The sequence below is a fragment of the Onychostoma macrolepis genome, chromosome 06 (assembly GCF_012432095.1).
Source record: "Onychostoma macrolepis isolate SWU-2019 chromosome 06, ASM1243209v1, whole genome shotgun sequence".
In the NCBI taxonomy this organism is placed as follows: domain Eukaryota; kingdom Metazoa; phylum Chordata; class Actinopteri; order Cypriniformes; family Cyprinidae; genus Onychostoma; species Onychostoma macrolepis.
In genome coordinates, this window is record NC_081160.1 from 4,213,427 (window position 1) to 4,232,009 (window position 18,583).

The 18,583-nt window shown below is 35.2% G+C and overlaps 2 protein-coding genes across 3 annotated transcripts in view; both read left to right on the forward strand.

The window, feature by feature from the left end:
* The first annotated feature begins 304 nt into the window (after nt 1–304).
* Nucleotides 305–13,346, forward strand: stradb (STE20 related adaptor beta). The gene is made up of 13 exons (XM_058780008.1): nt 305–513; nt 1,509–1,579; nt 1,714–1,775; nt 3,154–3,237; nt 6,184–6,280; nt 6,424–6,545; nt 7,469–7,577; nt 7,667–7,790; nt 7,862–8,033; nt 9,878–9,982; nt 10,062–10,309; nt 11,282–11,324; nt 11,416–13,346. Exons 3-13 carry the CDS (start codon nt 1,764–1,766, stop codon nt 11,575–11,577), a joined length of 1,278 nt encoding a protein of 425 aa, XP_058635991.1. The 5' UTR covers nt 305–513; nt 1,509–1,579; nt 1,714–1,763; the 3' UTR covers nt 11,578–13,346.
* A 1,000-nt stretch (nt 13,347–14,346) lies between these two features.
* The window catches only part of nbeal1 (neurobeachin-like 1), a 61,763-nt gene continuing 57,526 nt past the window's right edge, over nt 14,347–18,583 (forward strand). For both annotated transcript variants that reach the window (XM_058778393.1, XM_058778394.1), the window contains exons 1-2: nt 14,347–14,638; nt 15,259–15,647. In XM_058778393.1, the coding sequence (XP_058634376.1) occupies nt 15,597–15,647 (51 nt within the window). In that variant the 5' untranslated portion in view covers nt 14,347–14,638; nt 15,259–15,596. The remainder of the gene's footprint in view (nt 14,639–15,258; nt 15,648–18,583) is intronic.

Below are 18,583 nucleotides of genomic sequence, written 5' to 3' on the forward strand. Positions count from 1 at the left end.
AAGGACGTGGAGTGAAGATGAAACCTTTCATTATTTACCCTTATTCGAAAATAAAGAACAATTTGTACAATTTGTGGGATTCTAAACGTGCAATTTAATTTAAGCTTGCCACTGTTTTTAGATCACTTCCTATCATTTCAGGAAAAAAAAAATTCTTAACTGATTATTTAAATGATAGAGAGTGATAGATTGGGTGCTTTTATTATGCACACCCTTCTAGTTTAGGTTTAGTCGTGTGGTCTAGAGACTTTTATTGTGGACATTCCTCTGCTACGTCATTTACGGAGTGTTTGAGAGACTTTTATTATGTAAATACGTCAAGCATGACGCGTGATCAGCTGGGACTGTGAAGAAAATCTTTGGCAAGTCAACTTACAAATGTTATTGTAAAATGCGTGATTTTTCCTCATACAATAAAACTGTGATGTGACCGAAGTAACTGTAACTGCCCAGAACTGACGTTCGCCGTAAAATCAATTTACAGGAGAACCTCCGTCCACATGCATAACAATGGTGAGTTTTTGTCATATCTGCCTTTGAGCTTCTCGTCAAACTCAGAAAATGTTGGTATGCATAATATTAGAAAATATTAGTTTTTGTAGCACGTGCGAATAATGTTAATCGTGCATTATTAATGTTAAATCAAGTTAAAATTCTCTACTACAGTCACCAAATGCATTAATGCAACATTAAACGTAATTAATATGAAACAGGGTGGATTTAATATTGAAATCCAGCTTATTTTAGACGCTACTAGTGCACCATTGCTCTTCGTTGAAGATTTTTTTTCTTAACCCTGTTAACCTACATGCAATCACTGTCAAGGACTAGGAAGGACACCTGCTCTTAGTTGCTCTGATAATTACATGATTAATATTTAACATATCATCTAATTTGGGCATGCAAATTTATGCATATCTATTTGTTTGCTGTATTGTGCACCAATATGCATTATTTTATTTTATTTACAGTTGCAGTTTAACAAAGAGACCTCATCTTGAGCTATATGCATTCAATAATTTTGAATATTTTTCTTATTAATATAAAGTGTGAAGTATAGTCAGGTAAACATGAACTTATTTCGATGCCGCTAATATTAATTACATAACAACACAAAATGGACAGTAGTTCCCAATGTCACCTGCGGCGATATCAGAGCTGATGCACCCAGACAGATATGACATCCTATCAAGTGATATAACTGAAGATGAAGATGATGATGATGATGATGTCTAGAGTAGAGAGGAGATCAGACTCATGCAGTCGGTCAAGCAGTGCCAGACACTGATTCCGGCTGCTCTGTTCGTGGACACAGCGTCTGCTACAGGACCAGAATATGGATGCTGATTTTCAGACAAGATGCATTTGAAATCAGGCTATTAAAATAGTTCTTAGGAAATAGAAATGTGAGCTTTGGATCTGGATCATAATGTCATTTAAGCCCTGAAAATTTGATTGAAAATTTGATATGTGCTTGAAAGCGTGTGCGCTGATGGTTTGCTTCGTAGGACTCTAATGGAGCAGCGTGAGATGAGATGAAGTCTGTGTCTTTTACGCAGTGAAATCTGAGCAAAGCCAGGTAAGCGAAAATCATTTTGCTTTTCAGGCATATTTTCTTGCAATGAGAAATGCAGCATGGCACACTGGAAACAGCCAGAAAACCACTGCTGGAGTGTTTTTGCAGATGGACTGATTGTTATTCACTGTCTTCAGAATTGGATAAATGAACTCCAGTGAAGCATCAGCTCAGCCAAAAGCACCTCATGTCGTTTCTGGTGAGAGTCAAATCTTTTCATCCCAAGCTCAGTGCATTCTGTATTTCATGCTTTCTGTGTTGGTTTATTTCTTCAGTTCTTCATTCTGGGTATCAGAAATGTGTTTGCATGAGGGTTTTGATTCTGGGTTTAGCGTTCAGTATAGTAGTAGCGCTTTAGGTATGTTTTTATGGGCTGAAGATGTTCGCTGAACAATATCCATGGCCTGATTATTCTCTAATCCCTAGATATCAGCACATTTAATAATAAACGTCCTCATTAATATCCACCAATCCTCCACCTCACCTCTTAATCCAGGAGGCTTATGTCAACGTCTCACTCATAAAGACATGCTCCGGATTCAATAAAGATTCTTTAAACATGAAACAAATGAAAGTTGTGTTTGCAGTTTCCTGTTTCACCCGATAATACATAAATAAATAAATGTTGTCAAAATGATTAACAGCCATTAAAAAGCATGTTCATTTTGCATTGTTTATAAGTCATTTCATAAAAGAACATTTTAGACGTCAAATCTGGGATATTACAGCAAGTGTTTTTCCACAATTATTCGTAATAATCAAATATATATCAATTAAATATAATTTCTGTAAGTGACAATTCAACCACTATTAATATCAAAATGTGTCTGTTAAATGAATCTTTCACCCAAAAATGAACATTTGCGGAGAATTTATTCACCTTCAGAGCATCCAAGATGTAGATGAGTTTGTTTCTTCATGGGAACAGATTTGGAGAAATTTCACATTACATCACTTGCTCACTTGCAGTGAATGGGTGCCGTCAGAATGAGAGTCCAAACAACTGATAAAAACATCACAATAATCCACACCACTCCAGTCCATCAATTAAAGGGATAGTAGGATTATTTGTGGATTATTGTGATGTTTTTATCAGCTGTTTGGACTCTCATTCTGACGGCACCCATTCACTGCAGAGGATCCATTAGTGAGCAAGCGATGGAATGCTACATTTCGCCAAATCTGTTAACATGAAGAAACAAACTCTTGAATAGCGTGAGGGTGAGTAAATTCTCAGCAAAGTTTCATTTTTGGGTGAACTATTCCTTCAAAAAGAAATGTTTTTGATTCAATAAATGTTCTATAAGCATGACTTGTTTTTCAGTTTGTAAAAATAAACAAAAATTGTTTCATGTTTTGCATCGAATACGGACAATTCTTGTAACCATGACTTAATCACACATGGCAAGGCTCCGCAGCATTTCCATGATCATCTCCTCTTTTTGCTGTGTCTTTGCCCTTCAGCCCACCCTTGCTCAACTCATGCATATTCATACTGTGGATGTAGTCATATTCATCTCCATATTCATTTGTGGGGTGGGGGGCGTGTCTCATGTCTCCTCCCCTCTTCCCCTCAGGACTGCACCTGTATCTCCTCCCACTCACAAGTCCAGTCCATCAGCATAGAGGAGCAGTATGAAGACATCAGCCATCAGTGCTCGGTCAGTAGAGTCTAACAATAGATCACGGCTTCAGTGTGTTTGAAGGAAACAGGCATTGACGAGCCATTCAAGAGAGATTCACATCGACAGTGATTCAATTACTGCACTACTAGGGGTCCTTAGCGGGATTGAGGAAAAATACAGAATTTAGGAGCTGGTTCATGTTGGAGTGAGAATTTGAATTGAATTTGTCACAAAACACAGTGCGTTGAAATAACGTTTGAATAGGAACAACAGGAAATGCGTAAAATCCAAATTGCATATCATACACTACCTTCCAAAGGTTTTGGGTTGATAGTATACGCCTTTTATGCTCACCAAGGCTGCGTTCATTTGATCCAAAAAACACAGTGAAAACAGTAATATTGCAAAATATTATTAAAATTAAAAACATCTGTTTTCTACTGTGATGTATTTTAAAATGTAATTTATTGCTGTGATCAAAGCTGAATTTTCAGCATCATTACTCCAGTCTTCAGTGTCACATGATCCTTCAGAAATCATCCTAATATGCTGATTTGCTGCTCAAGAAACATTTCTGATTATTATCAATGTTAAATACAGTTGGTCTGCATAACAATTATACGTAAAATGATTTTTTGATAAGGATAGCATTTATTTGAAATATATTTTTGTAACAATAGAAATGACTTTACTGCCACTTTTGATCAATTTAATGCATCCTTGCTGAATAAAGATATTTATTTCTTAAAATACATTTTTATTTCTTTCCAAGAATATAACAGTTGATGATTATTCTGTATGACAACAAAGATAAATTAATAATTAATTAATACTGCTTGATAAACATTTTTTTTTGTGCAAAATGGACAAAATGTTTTTAGGTAGTTTTATAAAACTTTTTTTTTTTTTTTTTCATCAAAATCTGGAGTAAGTTCCAGTAAATTACAGTGAATGTTTTCCTATCATTTGCAATAATCAAATATATAAATTAAATTATTTTGGATGTACCCCGTATTCCATTAAATTCCATTTTCTGCTTCTATAAATTCAAATAAAATCTGTGTCCTGTTTGATAACTCAATTCAGATTCAGAATTTGAAACACTCTGAATGACACGTTTATTTGTTGTTCGTATTTGTCTGCTGTGTGAGACTGTATCAGTAGATCTGTGCTCACTTTGGTAGTTGCTGCATCATAGTGAACTCAGCCTCACTTTGTCGCATTGCCGTCGGCTGCTTTTGCCCACGTCGCCTCAAATCACACACAGACTCTGATTTAAAATGAATGACTTCCGTTTGCTTTGTCACTGCAAATAGTTGTCAGTGTGAAAAGCCCTGTAGGATATGAGAGGTCACAGTCACGCCAGTGAAACGTCATCGCATAATCTCAAACTCCAGTGAGCTTCAGATTGTTGTTGTGCTCAAGTGTGATCTGAGATTTGAGTAGAGCTATTGTATTGGGCATCACAAAGCGGTGTTTCTATTCCATCGTTCTGGATGAAAGCTCACTTGTGCTGTCGTCCCGTGTTTTTGGCTGAAGGACACATCTGTGGGTTGTCTTTAGATTTTCCCATGCTGTGGTGTTTGACTGCAGTGATCTGGGCCACTTTCCCATTCATGGTCTAAAGAGGCTTTTCCAAAAATGCTTCAATAAAAAGTTATAGGCTTAAGAACTTAGTTAAAGTCTAAAATGTTGACATGTTTATAGAAGCTACCTGAATATAACTCTATCACCCCCTAGAGTTCTCAGCTGCATTTGATGCACTGATGAATTGCAATATTACAAAATTATTCAAATCAAAAAACCTGGAGGTTCAAGACTTGTACTTATGAAGGATTGAATGAGCTCCAATAAAGCATTATGGACTATGTAATTAATTACTATGTTTAATCTTTTTTTTCTTTCATTTCCTTTTTGAAAACACTACTACTGTAGTTCAATGGCACTGGCAGCACCAAGGTTGTTTGATTCGCAGAGAATGCATGAACAAAATGTATATGACATTTCTGAAATGCTTTTTGTTATTCCCTCATTTCACTGATACCTTTAAATATTCTACACCCACTAACCTCCATCTTAACTACAAACTTTCTGATCGACAAAAGATCCGAGTTTCTCAGTAGTGTTATTTTAGTATTATATATACTATTATAGTTTTTACCAGTATTTTGAATTAGCTTTTATTTTTATATTTTAAGTTTTAATTTATTTTAAATAATTAATTACATTTTTATTAATTAATGGTGTGTATTTATTTATTTTAGTTTAATTTATTTAGTTTTTATTTATTTCCAATCAGTAATTTTTGTTAGTTGCCCAGGCAACATTTCTCATTTTCATTTTAAGTTTTTCATCAAATATTTATTGATGTAATATTTGTGGTTACACTTTAGTTTAGGGAATACTATTCACTATTAACTAGTTGTTTATTAGCATGCATATTATTAGCATATTGGCTGTTTATTAGTGTGTATAAAGCACATATTAATGCCTTATTCTACATATGACCATATTCTACATCCTTTATCCCTAAAAATAATTACTACAACAACCAGTTTATGTAGGAGTTTATTAAAGAGAAAACTCTGTAAAGTCCTGCCATATTTATAATTTATTTATATTTATTTCGGTTTTATTTCAATGAACAAAATGTTTTAGTTAACCATAATAACACTTTTTCTCAGTCAGTATTATCACGCTGATAAAACTGATCTGAGGCCAGAAAACAGAGGTGACTTCATCCGTGACCTTTCCATCTCCAGTCTGTGGAGCCAGCAGTTCCTCGAGCATCACATTAGTGTTAGGCACAGGACAGGAAGTGTCGTATTATGTTCTGTTTATATTTGATTTTTCCCTAGAATAACCTAGTAAACACGACCAGCATTGTGTGGAGTGTTTTATCAGGTAGAGTCGTGTGTGTGTGTGTGTGTGTGCTGTATGTTTGTTCATGTGTGTTTGTGTGCTGTGTTGTGTGTGTGACAGAGCAGTGATGTCTCTCCGTGTTCTGTGTTGACGGATGAAGATGACATCACAGATCTTTCCACTGACCCCGCCCACTATCAGCTGCTCTCACAACTGGGTAAAGACCGTGACCTACTTTATACAGTATATGATATTATGATGTTAGTTATTCCCTGAAGTCTCATGTATATATCATGTGTCTATATCACTGCGTTTTGTCCTCTCTCTGTGTTGTTTTGTGTTGTGTGTGTGTGTCTCCAGGCCAGGGCTTTAATAACCTCAGTCAGGTGAGCTTGGCTCGACACACACCGTCTGGCCGGCTGGTGGCGGTGAAAAACACCAACCTGGATGAGTGTACAGAAGATGAGCTGCTGCAGCTGATGGTGTGTACATGCGCATGAAAACATCACGCTGATTTCTACTATTTTAAAATTAAGCTTGATTAGATTTTAGATTTTTAATAAAGCTTGGCATATAAAATTATATATATTTTTTTTTAATCAAATTGTCTATTGAAACTTTGACTAAATGTAAATAACTTTTTTGTGTGTAATTGTTCATGTTTGATACATCGGGCATTTACAATCTTTGCAGCATTTCTGTTGATTTATGTATTTTTTATTGTGAAATGCTGATTTATTATGTGTGTGTGCACCATCATTATTAAAAAAATAATAAATAAAATAAATATAAATATGTAATTTATATATTGTATATATAATAAATGTATAATTTATATAATACATTATAATACAATATATTATTATGTTTACAAGAGTGTTGTTGTAGTGAAAATCAATTACATTTTAATAATGAAAACATGTTGCATACATAAAAAATATGTATATAATACCCATTTGCAAGTAGTAAAATGAGTAAAATGTTTAGTTTGATCATTTTTATTGTGACCTGGAACTGGAGTTGTTATGGAGTAAACTTCAAAAAATTCCCCCCAAAAAAAGAATAAATAAATAGTTTTTTTTTTTTTTAAAGCCATTCCATGAAACAGATTGACAATGTCATTATTCGAAGCAAATATAACAGCATTTGGGTTTGCAACAATATGAGAGGGAGTAAATAATGACAGAATGCTAATTTTTTGGAAGAACTAATGCTTCAATGCCTTAAAGTAATAGTTCTCCCAAAAACATTCTGTCATTATTTGCCCCTGTAATGAGGATTAAACTATTGTTTTAAGAGTATTGACTGTATTTGTGAGGACATTTTCAGAATTTTAGAAACCTACACACAAATCATATTTAGACAAAAATGCTTGTGCATTTATAGTTATGTGCATTATTTGCAGAATGAGGTCCTGCTGTCCAGACTGTTCCGTCACCCAAACCTGCTGACGTCCAGACTGGTGTTCAGCTCGTGCTGTCAGCTCTGGGTGCTGTCTCCTCTCATGAGCTACGGTAAGAGTCACCTGGAATTCACAGAACATCCTCTTTCTTTGGCCATCCTTCCCTTGTTTCATTTCCCTCTCCGCACGCATCTCATTCAGGTTCTGCAGACTCTCTGCTCCGGTCGTATTTTCCGGACGGAATGAGCGAGTCTCTGATAGCGTACCTGCTGTACGGGGTGCTCCGAGCGCTGGAGTACCTGCATCACATGGGTTACGTGCACAGGTGAGCACACGATGACTCTGTTTCACAGAGACCCGACTGAATCTCATCTCCTCACCTGGTGTGTCCTGCAGGGGTGTGAAGGCGAGTCATGTGCTGCTGTCAGCTGAAGGCCGTGTGTCTTTGTCGGGGCTGCAGAGTGTGTACAGTCTGATGAAGGATGGCAAGAGGATGAGAGCCGTGTTTGACATGCCTCAACACAGTCCGTCTCTGCTGCCCTGGCTGAGTCCGGAGCTGCTGCGACAGGTGACGTTTACACGCCGTCCACACATGAAAGCTGTTCCCAACAGTAGCGTTATAGACTGTTTATAACAATAAACAATGTATAAACAGCAAGACGACTTTTAAAAATTATTTAAAAATTATTACAAATTATTACAAAGATTGTGGCACAGGTGTTCTAAATGTAAAAAATGAGCTCACACAATTAAACATCCAAAACTATCTGATATACACACTACCATTCTTTTTTTCTTTAAAAAAAAAAAAGAAATTAATACTTTGTTTAGCAAGGAGACATTAAATTGATCAAAACCGACAGTAAAGACATTGTTTATTAATGTGGCAAAAGATTTCTGGAGTAATTATGTTGAAAATGCCATCTCAGGAATAAATTGCATTTTAAAATATATTGAAATAGAAAACAGTTATTTTAAATTGTAATAATATTTTACAATATTACTTTTTTCGCTGTATTTTTGATAAAAATTCAAATAAATGAAAAAAATAAAACTTACACACCCTAAACGTATTTACTTACTTGCTTATTTACTTTATTATTAATTCATTTATTTAATTAAACGTTCCTCATTTACATTTAACAATTCTTACCCACCACTTACCATTTTATTTTATTTCATTTTTCAACTAGTTTCCAAAGCAACATTTTCTGTTTACATTTAGTTTAACTTGATGTACTAAATTAAGTCGCTTTGGATAACAACATCTGCTAAATGACTGAATATAAATGTAAATTATCTTGAAACTAAAACTGAAATAAAATAAAAAATAATAATAAAACCTATATATACATAAAAAAAAGTACATTTACAAAAATGCACTACAAAATTCCTAAAACTTTCTCTTAAAATGAAATTTGTGAAATCTTTGTGATTTAAAATGAAAACATAATATATATATTAGTGCTGTCAAACGATTAATTGCATCCAAAATAAGTTTTTGTTTACATAATATATGTGTGTACTGTGTATATTTATTATGTATATGTAAATACACACACGTGCATGTATATATTTAAGAAAAATATATAACATTTTATATATTAAAAATATTTATATATGATATAAATTATATGAATATAAATATATACATGTAAATAAATGTAAATATTTTCAAAATATATGCAAAATATATGTATGTGTATTTATATATACATAATAAATATACACACACACACACACACACATATTATGTAAACAAAAACTTTTATTTTGGATGTGATTAATCGTTTGACAGCACTAATATATGTGTGTGTGTGTGTGTGTGTGTGTGTGTATATATGTATATAAAAGGTTAATAAATGTGACCCCTGGACCACAAAACCAGTCATGAGTAAATTTTTTGAAATTGGGATTTATACATCATCTGAAAGCTGAATAAATCCATTGATGCATGGTTTGTTAGGAAATGACAATATTTATCTCAACTATATTGAGAAAATTGCCTTTAAAGTTGTCCAAATGAAGTTCTTAGCAATGCATATTACTAATCAAAAATTAAGTTTTGATATATTTACGGTAGGAAATTTACAAAATATTTTCATAGAACATGATCTTTACTAAATATCCTAATGATTTTTGCCATAAAAAAAAATTGATAATTTTGACCCATACAATGTATTTTTGGCTATTGCTACAAATATACCCCAGCGACTTAAGACTGCTTTTGTGGTCCAGAGTCACAAATAACAGTGGTAAGATTAAATAAAAAAAAAAATCACTAATATTGGCTGAAAACAATATATTACTAATATACTGTGCCTGATCAATGTCAACACCAACATCAGTTCTAAACATTGAGTTTCATGAGAAATGATGCTGGGTTTTTGTGTCTCTCTTTCTGTGATGAAGGATCTTCACGGATATGGAGTGAAGTCAGACATCTACAGTCTGGGAATTGTGGCGTGTGAGCTGGTCAGTGGCAGAGTGCCGTTCCAGGACATGCCGCCCACTCTGGTACTGCTGCTCTTCACCTGTGTGTCTACTGTAACCCTGATTACTGAACGCTCACTTCCTCCTGCTGCTTCTTCTTCAGATGCTGCTTCAGAAGCTGCGGGGTTCTCACTGTTGTCTCCTTGACGTCCCTCCTTACCCGCTCGGAGACATGGGTGCGCTCAAGGTGTCCCGCTCCGGTGTGGATTCGGGGATCGGCGAGAGTGTTGCGACCGGAAGTCTGACCCGTACTGCCACAGCGGAGAGACCTCAAAGCCCCGCCCCCAAAAACCACTCAGCCACACTGCACAGCCTAGTCCAACTGTGCCTGCAGCAGCAGCCTGAGCGCAGGTACACACAGAGACCCTTAGCAAACATTACAGCTCAGAATTAACAATTTGTAACATTTACACTATTGTTCAGAGTTGGTTAATGTTTAGAAAATATGTCTCTTCTGCTCACCAAGGCTTCATTTATTTGATCTTAAATACAGTTAAAACAGCAACACTGTGAAATATTATTACATTTTAAAGTAACTTATACATTTAAAAGTTTTCTATTTGATTATATGCTAAAATGTCATTTATTGCTGTGCTCAAAGCTGAATTTTCAGCATCATTACTCCAGTCTTCAGTGTCACATGATCCTTCAGAAATCATTCTAATATGCTGATTTAATGCTCAAGAAACATTTCTGACTATTATCAATGTTGAAAGCTTTACTAATATTATAAGTGGACTTCAGAGGAAAATTAAATAATAAAAAAAACCTAACCTGTGTGAGTACTATTTTAAAATTAGGCCTTTTAGGGTTAGATTTTATTAGGATTTTAGATTTTAATAAACACTTTGATATGGATCTGAAATGAAAAAAAAAAAAATCTATTAAAAATGTATATAAAATGTAAAAATCATTTTTATTTAAGTATTTATATTTGATACATCAGTTATTTTTAATGGTAATTTATTGATTGCAACATGATGTGTTACCATTATGTTACTGTGCCTTTGTTGCACACAGACAGACAGACAGACAGACACACACACACACACACACACACACACACACACATACACACATACACATACACACATACACACACACACACACACACACACACATATGTATATATATATATATATATATATATATATATATATATATATACATACATACATATTTTTCAGTATTTTCTCAGTTCACCATTGGCAGGGTGATAAAATATTAATTTTGCACCTTGTCCAGAGCCAATTAAAATAAAAATAAACTTTCTTTTTTTTCCTTTATTGAACCCTGTGTATTATGTGTGTGTTTGTCGTTCAGGCCGTCTGCGACAGCTCTCCTCACTCATCCCTTCTTCAGACAGGTACGTTCAGCCTTTCATCAAGCTGTCATACACTTGAGTCTTACAGTGTAGCCTAACGTAATTCATGTATCGGTCTGTATTGATCTTCCAGGTGAAGAAACACACAAGGGACTCTTTCCTCAGTTTGATGTATCCGGCCGTGCCAGTGTCCTGTCCTCCAGACACGCCTCCGTCCGAAACGCCCACCCAGACCTGCAACACCCCGTCACCCACCAACCCCGAGCCCGAGGACGGCATGTGGGACTTCTCCTAAACCTCGCTGCCTGTTTCTGTCTCCATCTCGTCCATTTCTCGCCCGTTTCTCCTTAAGTATATTCGGTATTAATCCGTCCTAACCAGCTGCTAGATTTGGTCATTTTGCCGTTCACTTGGTTTGTATTTATGTCACCTTATACTACGGTAGCCCACCCACAGTTAAATCTCACTAAAGCCCATCTCTATATGGACCAAAGTATTGAGGACATCATCTTGCACTCATGGGCGTGTCTACATTTTTAGCCAATCAAATGCTCTCTTGAACGAGCACATACCAGCTGCCTAGACATTTCCTGACTAGCAAGAGTGAGTATAACCTCGTAGTTAATGCCTGTGACTTCAACTAAAAGCCTATTAGCTTGGGCTGCACGATTCATCAAAATAAAACTGAATTTGTGCTACAGTCTGTTTATTAAATCTCAAAGGCTGCTTTTTAATTTATCAAATGTATATCTTTCTTAAATACTTGATTTGTTTAATTTTACAGTAAATATGGCAATACTGATATTTCTTACATGAATAACAATAATAATATAGTTTTTCTTAAACACTTAATTTTACTGTGAAATATTATTATTATTATTATTATTGAGAAATATAAATAATATTCAATTAGAAATATTAGTTTTGTTATTTTACTCTAGACTTAAAATGGCAATTTGTATTTCTCAATAATAATTATAATTATATTAATATTGTTTTTCTTAAATATTCTTATTTTAATTTTACTGTGAAATATTACAAAACTATTAATTCTTATTTTTGTTTAATATTTTATTATTAATCTTTTACTTTTAATTTTACAGTGAAATATTGCAATACAAATTTTTCTTATTTGTTTAAAAATATAATAATAATAAATTATGTATGTTATATTCATGTTTATATGTAATAACACAATTCTTGGCCAAATTGTGCAGCCCTATAAACAAGCACAGCAAACATGGGGGTTTTTAATCACAATGTTTTCAGAATCATGCAGCCCAGCTATTAGCTATTTTTAAACGAGCATTTTTTTAATATGTCCCACCCAACTTTCTGTAAAATACAGGAAAGTAACTGCACTCGTTAAGCCATTTGATTGGTCACTTCATGCAACATTTTCTCTTTTATTATGGACAGAAAAATGACGCACTCTGTGACTAGTGTCTTATTCCATTCTGTGTGCTCATAAGTATAATGCACATTTTAGCCAATGTGGTAGGTCACCCAAGTATTCCATGCATACGGTTACATACTGTTAGTATGCTATTCTGAATATAAACCATGTCAGTGTGTGATCAGAGCTTCCTGTTTGATGTTCACAGCAGCCAATCACATCATGACCTAACTGCAAATCACTGTATTTGATCCAACTCTAACGAGTGAGGTCATCAAACTGAGCCATGAATGCAGGAGCCAGATATCATGTTGTGTGTGTGTGTGTGTGTGTGTGTGGATGTCGTTAGTGCATCACCCACTCAGCCTGTGCCAGTGAACATGTGGGTGTGTGTACAGTACATGTGTTTGTGTGTATCTCTGTGTTCAGATATCCACAAGCCTCCTCCTGCTCTGAATGAAGAAGCTGCACGTTTTAATCCTGTGAAGAAACAAACCAAACCATCAATGCTGTGCTGTTCAACCGCACGTCAACACTGCCTCAATCCAATCGAGAAGGACTGAGCAGCTGTAACTGTGACCGATATTATATTTACTGATGTTTTTCAACATGTTAACTGTGTAAGATATTTAGATACATGATAAACATATTCTTACTCTGTTTCATAACTCTTTGGTGTCTTGTCATTTGTTTTTTTCCTTGTGCCATTTCTTAATGCACTAGATTCAAAGTGAAATTCTAAACAAAATTCCTATGATTTATATTTTTATATGTTCTTGTTCAGTTACTGACCTTATTTCCCTGGTAATTTGACTATTTTATTTAATTCGGTGAATTTTATTTTTAAGCTCTCAAAAATATTTAATTTCCAGCAATTTGACCAAATTATTTGACCAAAGTATTTCTGTATTTGCTCTCTCTGGCCAGCAGAGGGCGGTCATATATTGTCAAAATAGTCTATAAAATCATCGTAAAGAGATCCTGCATTTTTTTTTAAACATATCATGCTTTCAAAAACCAATATATTTCATGTCAAGGTAACTTAATCTTTATAAAAGTACATGAATTATAGATTTAAAAATAGGGATGACCGAATTATTGAGGCTGAATTTAGTAATCTTACCATGTTGAAGGCATCTTATTAATATTAATTAGGCAAGGTCATGTTTATACAGTGAGTTTATACATGTTTATCTGATTGGCTGACGGGCATACGTTAGCACGTGAACGCTAGTCATTTGGCCAATGGCTAACGTTTGTTTATTAATATTAATTAGATTACGTAACCGAACACACCGGTTTGACTGCATGATAAACGCGTATGTTAAAAAATATTTTCAGTATGTCTTCGGTATGAAAATTGTATATTACTTAGTTTAGGCCTTCCAGACATTAATGTTAATCTTTTAAATACATTTTCAGATTTTTAGTAACTAAATTAAATAGTTAAAAACAAACCAACTAAAATACCAGCATAAAATATGACAAAAATAAAAAATCTCAAGGAATCTTATGTAGCAACGTAAGCGTTATGTAATTAATATTCATTACGCCAAGCCTTTGAGGGATTGGTCGTTTCGCTAGTTTCAGCCACGCCTTTGCGACGCACATGAGCTCCACATAGGCAACGTAAAGGAGTGCGGCCTGTCGTAAAACATCTAGGAAAGAAAATACACACACGCACGCGCACACACGCACACACACACACACACACCTTCAAGCCACCCGAGCCCTTGCAGTTGTAACGAGCCGTCGCAGTCCAGTGCGATGATATTCGTCGTATGCATCCGGGCTGTCAGGCTTATCTGGTTACAAAATGAGTCAAAATCTAGTTTGGGTGGTTGAAACCGACCTGGTTTAAATGTCAGTGGCGCTTTCAGTTCATGCCACATTCCTGGATTCTTAACCAGAACACAAGCTTTGGTTCGGGAGTTTCGACGGGCTGCTTTTGTTGAGGCAGGTGAGTTTCACAGCGATAGTGAGCTAATCTATTCATGTACAGTATTAGTATTGTATATGCCTTTTCCACTTGTTATTATGATCTGATCTTTATAATATGACAAGTGTTGATGTTAGGAGGTATTCGTAAGTGTTAGTACTTCTGAAGTAAATCTTTTAGTCAAGATAATGCTGTTGGTCTAATAAGTGTTGAATGTTTTCTATCTTGTGTTGTAGGTTTCTGTCTAAATCTAGAATCAGTCATGTTTGTTTAGTATCTATAGCTTAAAAAAAACACCCAGAGTTCTAGATCAACTTTTACTATGTCTCTGGACATTTATAAATAAAAAATGCACAGAATTAATCTGAACTGATATCGTGAAGTTATGGAGTTAAAATATAGTTTGCATGCTATTTCAAGGCTGGAATATAATGTTGGCTCTGTGAACATGTTGAGTTGGCCTGGGATGATGATGTCATGGGTATCTGTTTATTATGGGCTATTTATTTCCTTCTCTCAAAGTCATGCATTGCACATTTACTGTTTTCTGTGGCATGCAAATGTGTTTTTGGAATTTGCAATGCATTCGTGTTGCATCGAAAACCAGGGCTGCTTTTAATGTGTGCTGTATTTGTCGACAGGGCTTGGAAGAACAGAGGGATTTTTGGAATATCAAAAAGCTGCTGGTGGAAAACTGCCGGAAACGCACAAGTCCAAGTCATCTGGGATTCGTATCATTCACATGATGGATGTGATTGCACCGTGCACGGAGGAAATGACACGATCTGTCACCCTGGATTAACACGGACTCCTATTCACCCATTGGTGGGATTTGTTATCCACGAATGATCGTGGGATTTGGGCAAACTCCTTTTGGCAGGATGTTGACACCATGAAGGCTCGGGAATACTGACCGTAATATAATTGGAGTTATTATTGGGAAGATTTCTGCCTACATGCTCACAGCTTGCAGTGCAGAATGGCATCGACCGAGAGACTGTATGAGGTTTGGATGCTGTACTGCAATAAGGTAAACAGCTTGCAGTGCACATGCACTTTCATAGAGTTAATGCATTTAATTTCTCATGCAAATGCACACTGCATCACTGAGCACGGCCAAATAATCTTCTTGCACATGAGGAGGAGTGCAGTTTTAATTATTTATTTCTTGCGCGGTGCATGGGGCTGGTACACTGTGTTCTATATGTGAACGCATGTCGTGACATTATGAGATGCCCTCTGGAGAGATCCGCTGAGCTCAGGTGGCTGTGAATGTCCAGTTGTGTTCATTGATGAGGGATTGTAGATACTACCGACCCCCATCTGTGACGTCACGTAATCGGACTTGGCTTAAGATAATCAACCCGAGATAATTCAGCGCACAGTGACAGATTGTCTCTTGGTTATACTTCCCCACTGGCCATAGATGCGTTTGGGTTTAAGAGCTTTCCCATAAAGATCTCATGAAGAGAAAATAATAACCTTAAAGGTGAAACTTGTCATTTTTTTTAATGTTAAAAACTTTCTTATCCCTGTTCAAGATGTAGGAACAACTATAAGTACACCTTCAGATGTCATTTTCCCCAAAAAGTGTAAACATTGCTTCATTTATTTGTGCAACATTGACTCAACCAATGGTGGGGGTTTGGGGCGGAGCTAACTGTTTGACCAACCAATGGCACATCGGGGGTGTGTTCAGGAAATTTTTTTGAAAACATTATTTTTGCAATTCCCTGTTTGCTAGTGTTGCAGAAATGGCACATTTTAGCTTTTAAGAGCCTTACATGTCTTCAGGTTTAGGCTCTCTAATTTGAACGTTCTCTGAAATGGATTTTGTCACCAAGATCTTTTAGTTTTCACCCCAAGAAGCTGTCATATAGAAATTATTTTCACCATCTAATCAATTCCTGAAATATAAATACATCAAATTATGGAAGTAAAATGTGTTTTTAATATATGTCCCCTCTAAAACGTTGACTTTATGTCCCTTCTATTTTTTTTCACCCTAGAGATTATGATTGTAATATAGGTCTAGCTATATACTCTATACTATTAATTAATGTTTTGCTTTTATTTTTATAATTTGTTATCTTTTATATTATCATTTTAGTTTAGGTTTTAGTAATTTTGTTCTGTGCTTTTGTCTTTTTTTATTTTTAATATTTTTTTAATTCTATTTTTATTCTATTTTTAATTTTTTAATTCTATTTTTTTAAATACTTCTAAATAGTTATAATGTACTGTTCTTTCAGTTATTTTCGGTATTTCAATTCTTATTATTTAATTCAACTATTATTATTATTTAATGTACTATTTAATTAAATTATTTAATCATTATTTAATCCGTTAGTTGCAAAGGCAGCATTTCCAGTTTTCATTGTTGTTTCATCTAATATCTATATTTTATTTTATTTGAGCTACACAAAAAATTACAAAAAATTAGTGTATGATTTACTTAGAATTTTTTTTGTAAATTTCACAAATAATTACAACGAAATGGCAAGTAACATTCAATTAAACGTAAAATTTTAAATGAGAAAAACTGAAATATTTTTATTCACTTAGAAAAACTTATTTTTTTCTTACAGTGTTACGATTTGTAAGTGTTAGTTACACCGTTTAGCTGCAGATTCATCTTTAGCGAGTCATTCAACACAACAACACACTTTACACTCCTTTAAACTCCTTGTCTTTGTGTTTTGTGTTGCCAGTACAGATCTTTAACCGCTAGGTTACCCTCACGCTGGTATATTCAGATCCTTGTTGAGACTATTGTGATCATCAGGTTGTGAAGGCCACTGTACAGGACATTTAACACCAAATCATTCTCAGTAATCATGAGCCAGAACAAATGTAATAACACATTCTCCAGACTGTTATCCTTTCTACAAGAGAGAATATTCTGCTTCATCAAGAGCCCGAGTGTCAGCAGTGTCTTGTGGGTATGTTATGTCAGCGTAATACAGCGATTAGAGCGTGAGCCCCTCAGAGCCGCGGCCGTCCGCAGGGACGCAGGACTGATCCAGATGACCTGCCAGATAAAATAAGATTTCCAAATCTGAACATTAGCCTTGGGTTGTGGCAGAAAACGTGAGATTTAGGTCTAAAAGGAATGGAGAACTTAAACATGCGCACATTTTACTGATCAATCAGGTTTTAACTGATAAAAGAGCATCACAAAATGGTGTGATATACAGTTTTATTTCAGTTATTATTAATCAAGTCTTGATTGTCTCACAGTGAAATGTTGCCAACTCGTCCTTGACATAATTTCCGTCATGAGCTGATAGTCGCAAGTCTAGTTTGGTTTTGTTTGCTGCAAGAATGACCTTTGCTTTAGTTTATGGTTTCTGCGCTCATACATTAACCAGTTTTTGATCTCCAGCGTGAGGTGACATTTCCTCTTCAGCACGCTAATGTAGCCTAATCATCATAACGGTTATGTCTGTCAGATTTACATTTATGCATGGTGGCAGACTTGGGCTTTGTGTTTCGACACAATGATATCAGCCTCTATATGTTCTGTTTACCTGTTCGCCAAACACATAGCCGCGGAGGAAATCAATAATCTATCCCAGTGCTGGAGAAAACAAACAATTGCTGGAGAAATGTTGTTCTGGGAACCTTCTAGCCTTGTACTGAGAGCTCATATTTGATTCTGAGCAATGTTTTCCTGTTTAACCACCTGTATTAAATTGCCACAGCAAAACTTTGACCTCTGTACACTTCAGTTTCCTGCTCAGCAGTATCTATTGAATTAGCTATTGTCCATTCAGTCATACCTTATGCCGCTTGCTTCCGTTAGATCATGATGAATAAGACGAGCTCTGTTCAGGCACATATTATATCTCAAGGTCACAAAACAAAAAACCCTGATGGAAATGAATTTACAGGGACATTCTGTCATCTCATGCACCATGAATGGCAGCAGTATTGATATAGTTCATTTCAGTTCTTTTAAAAAGT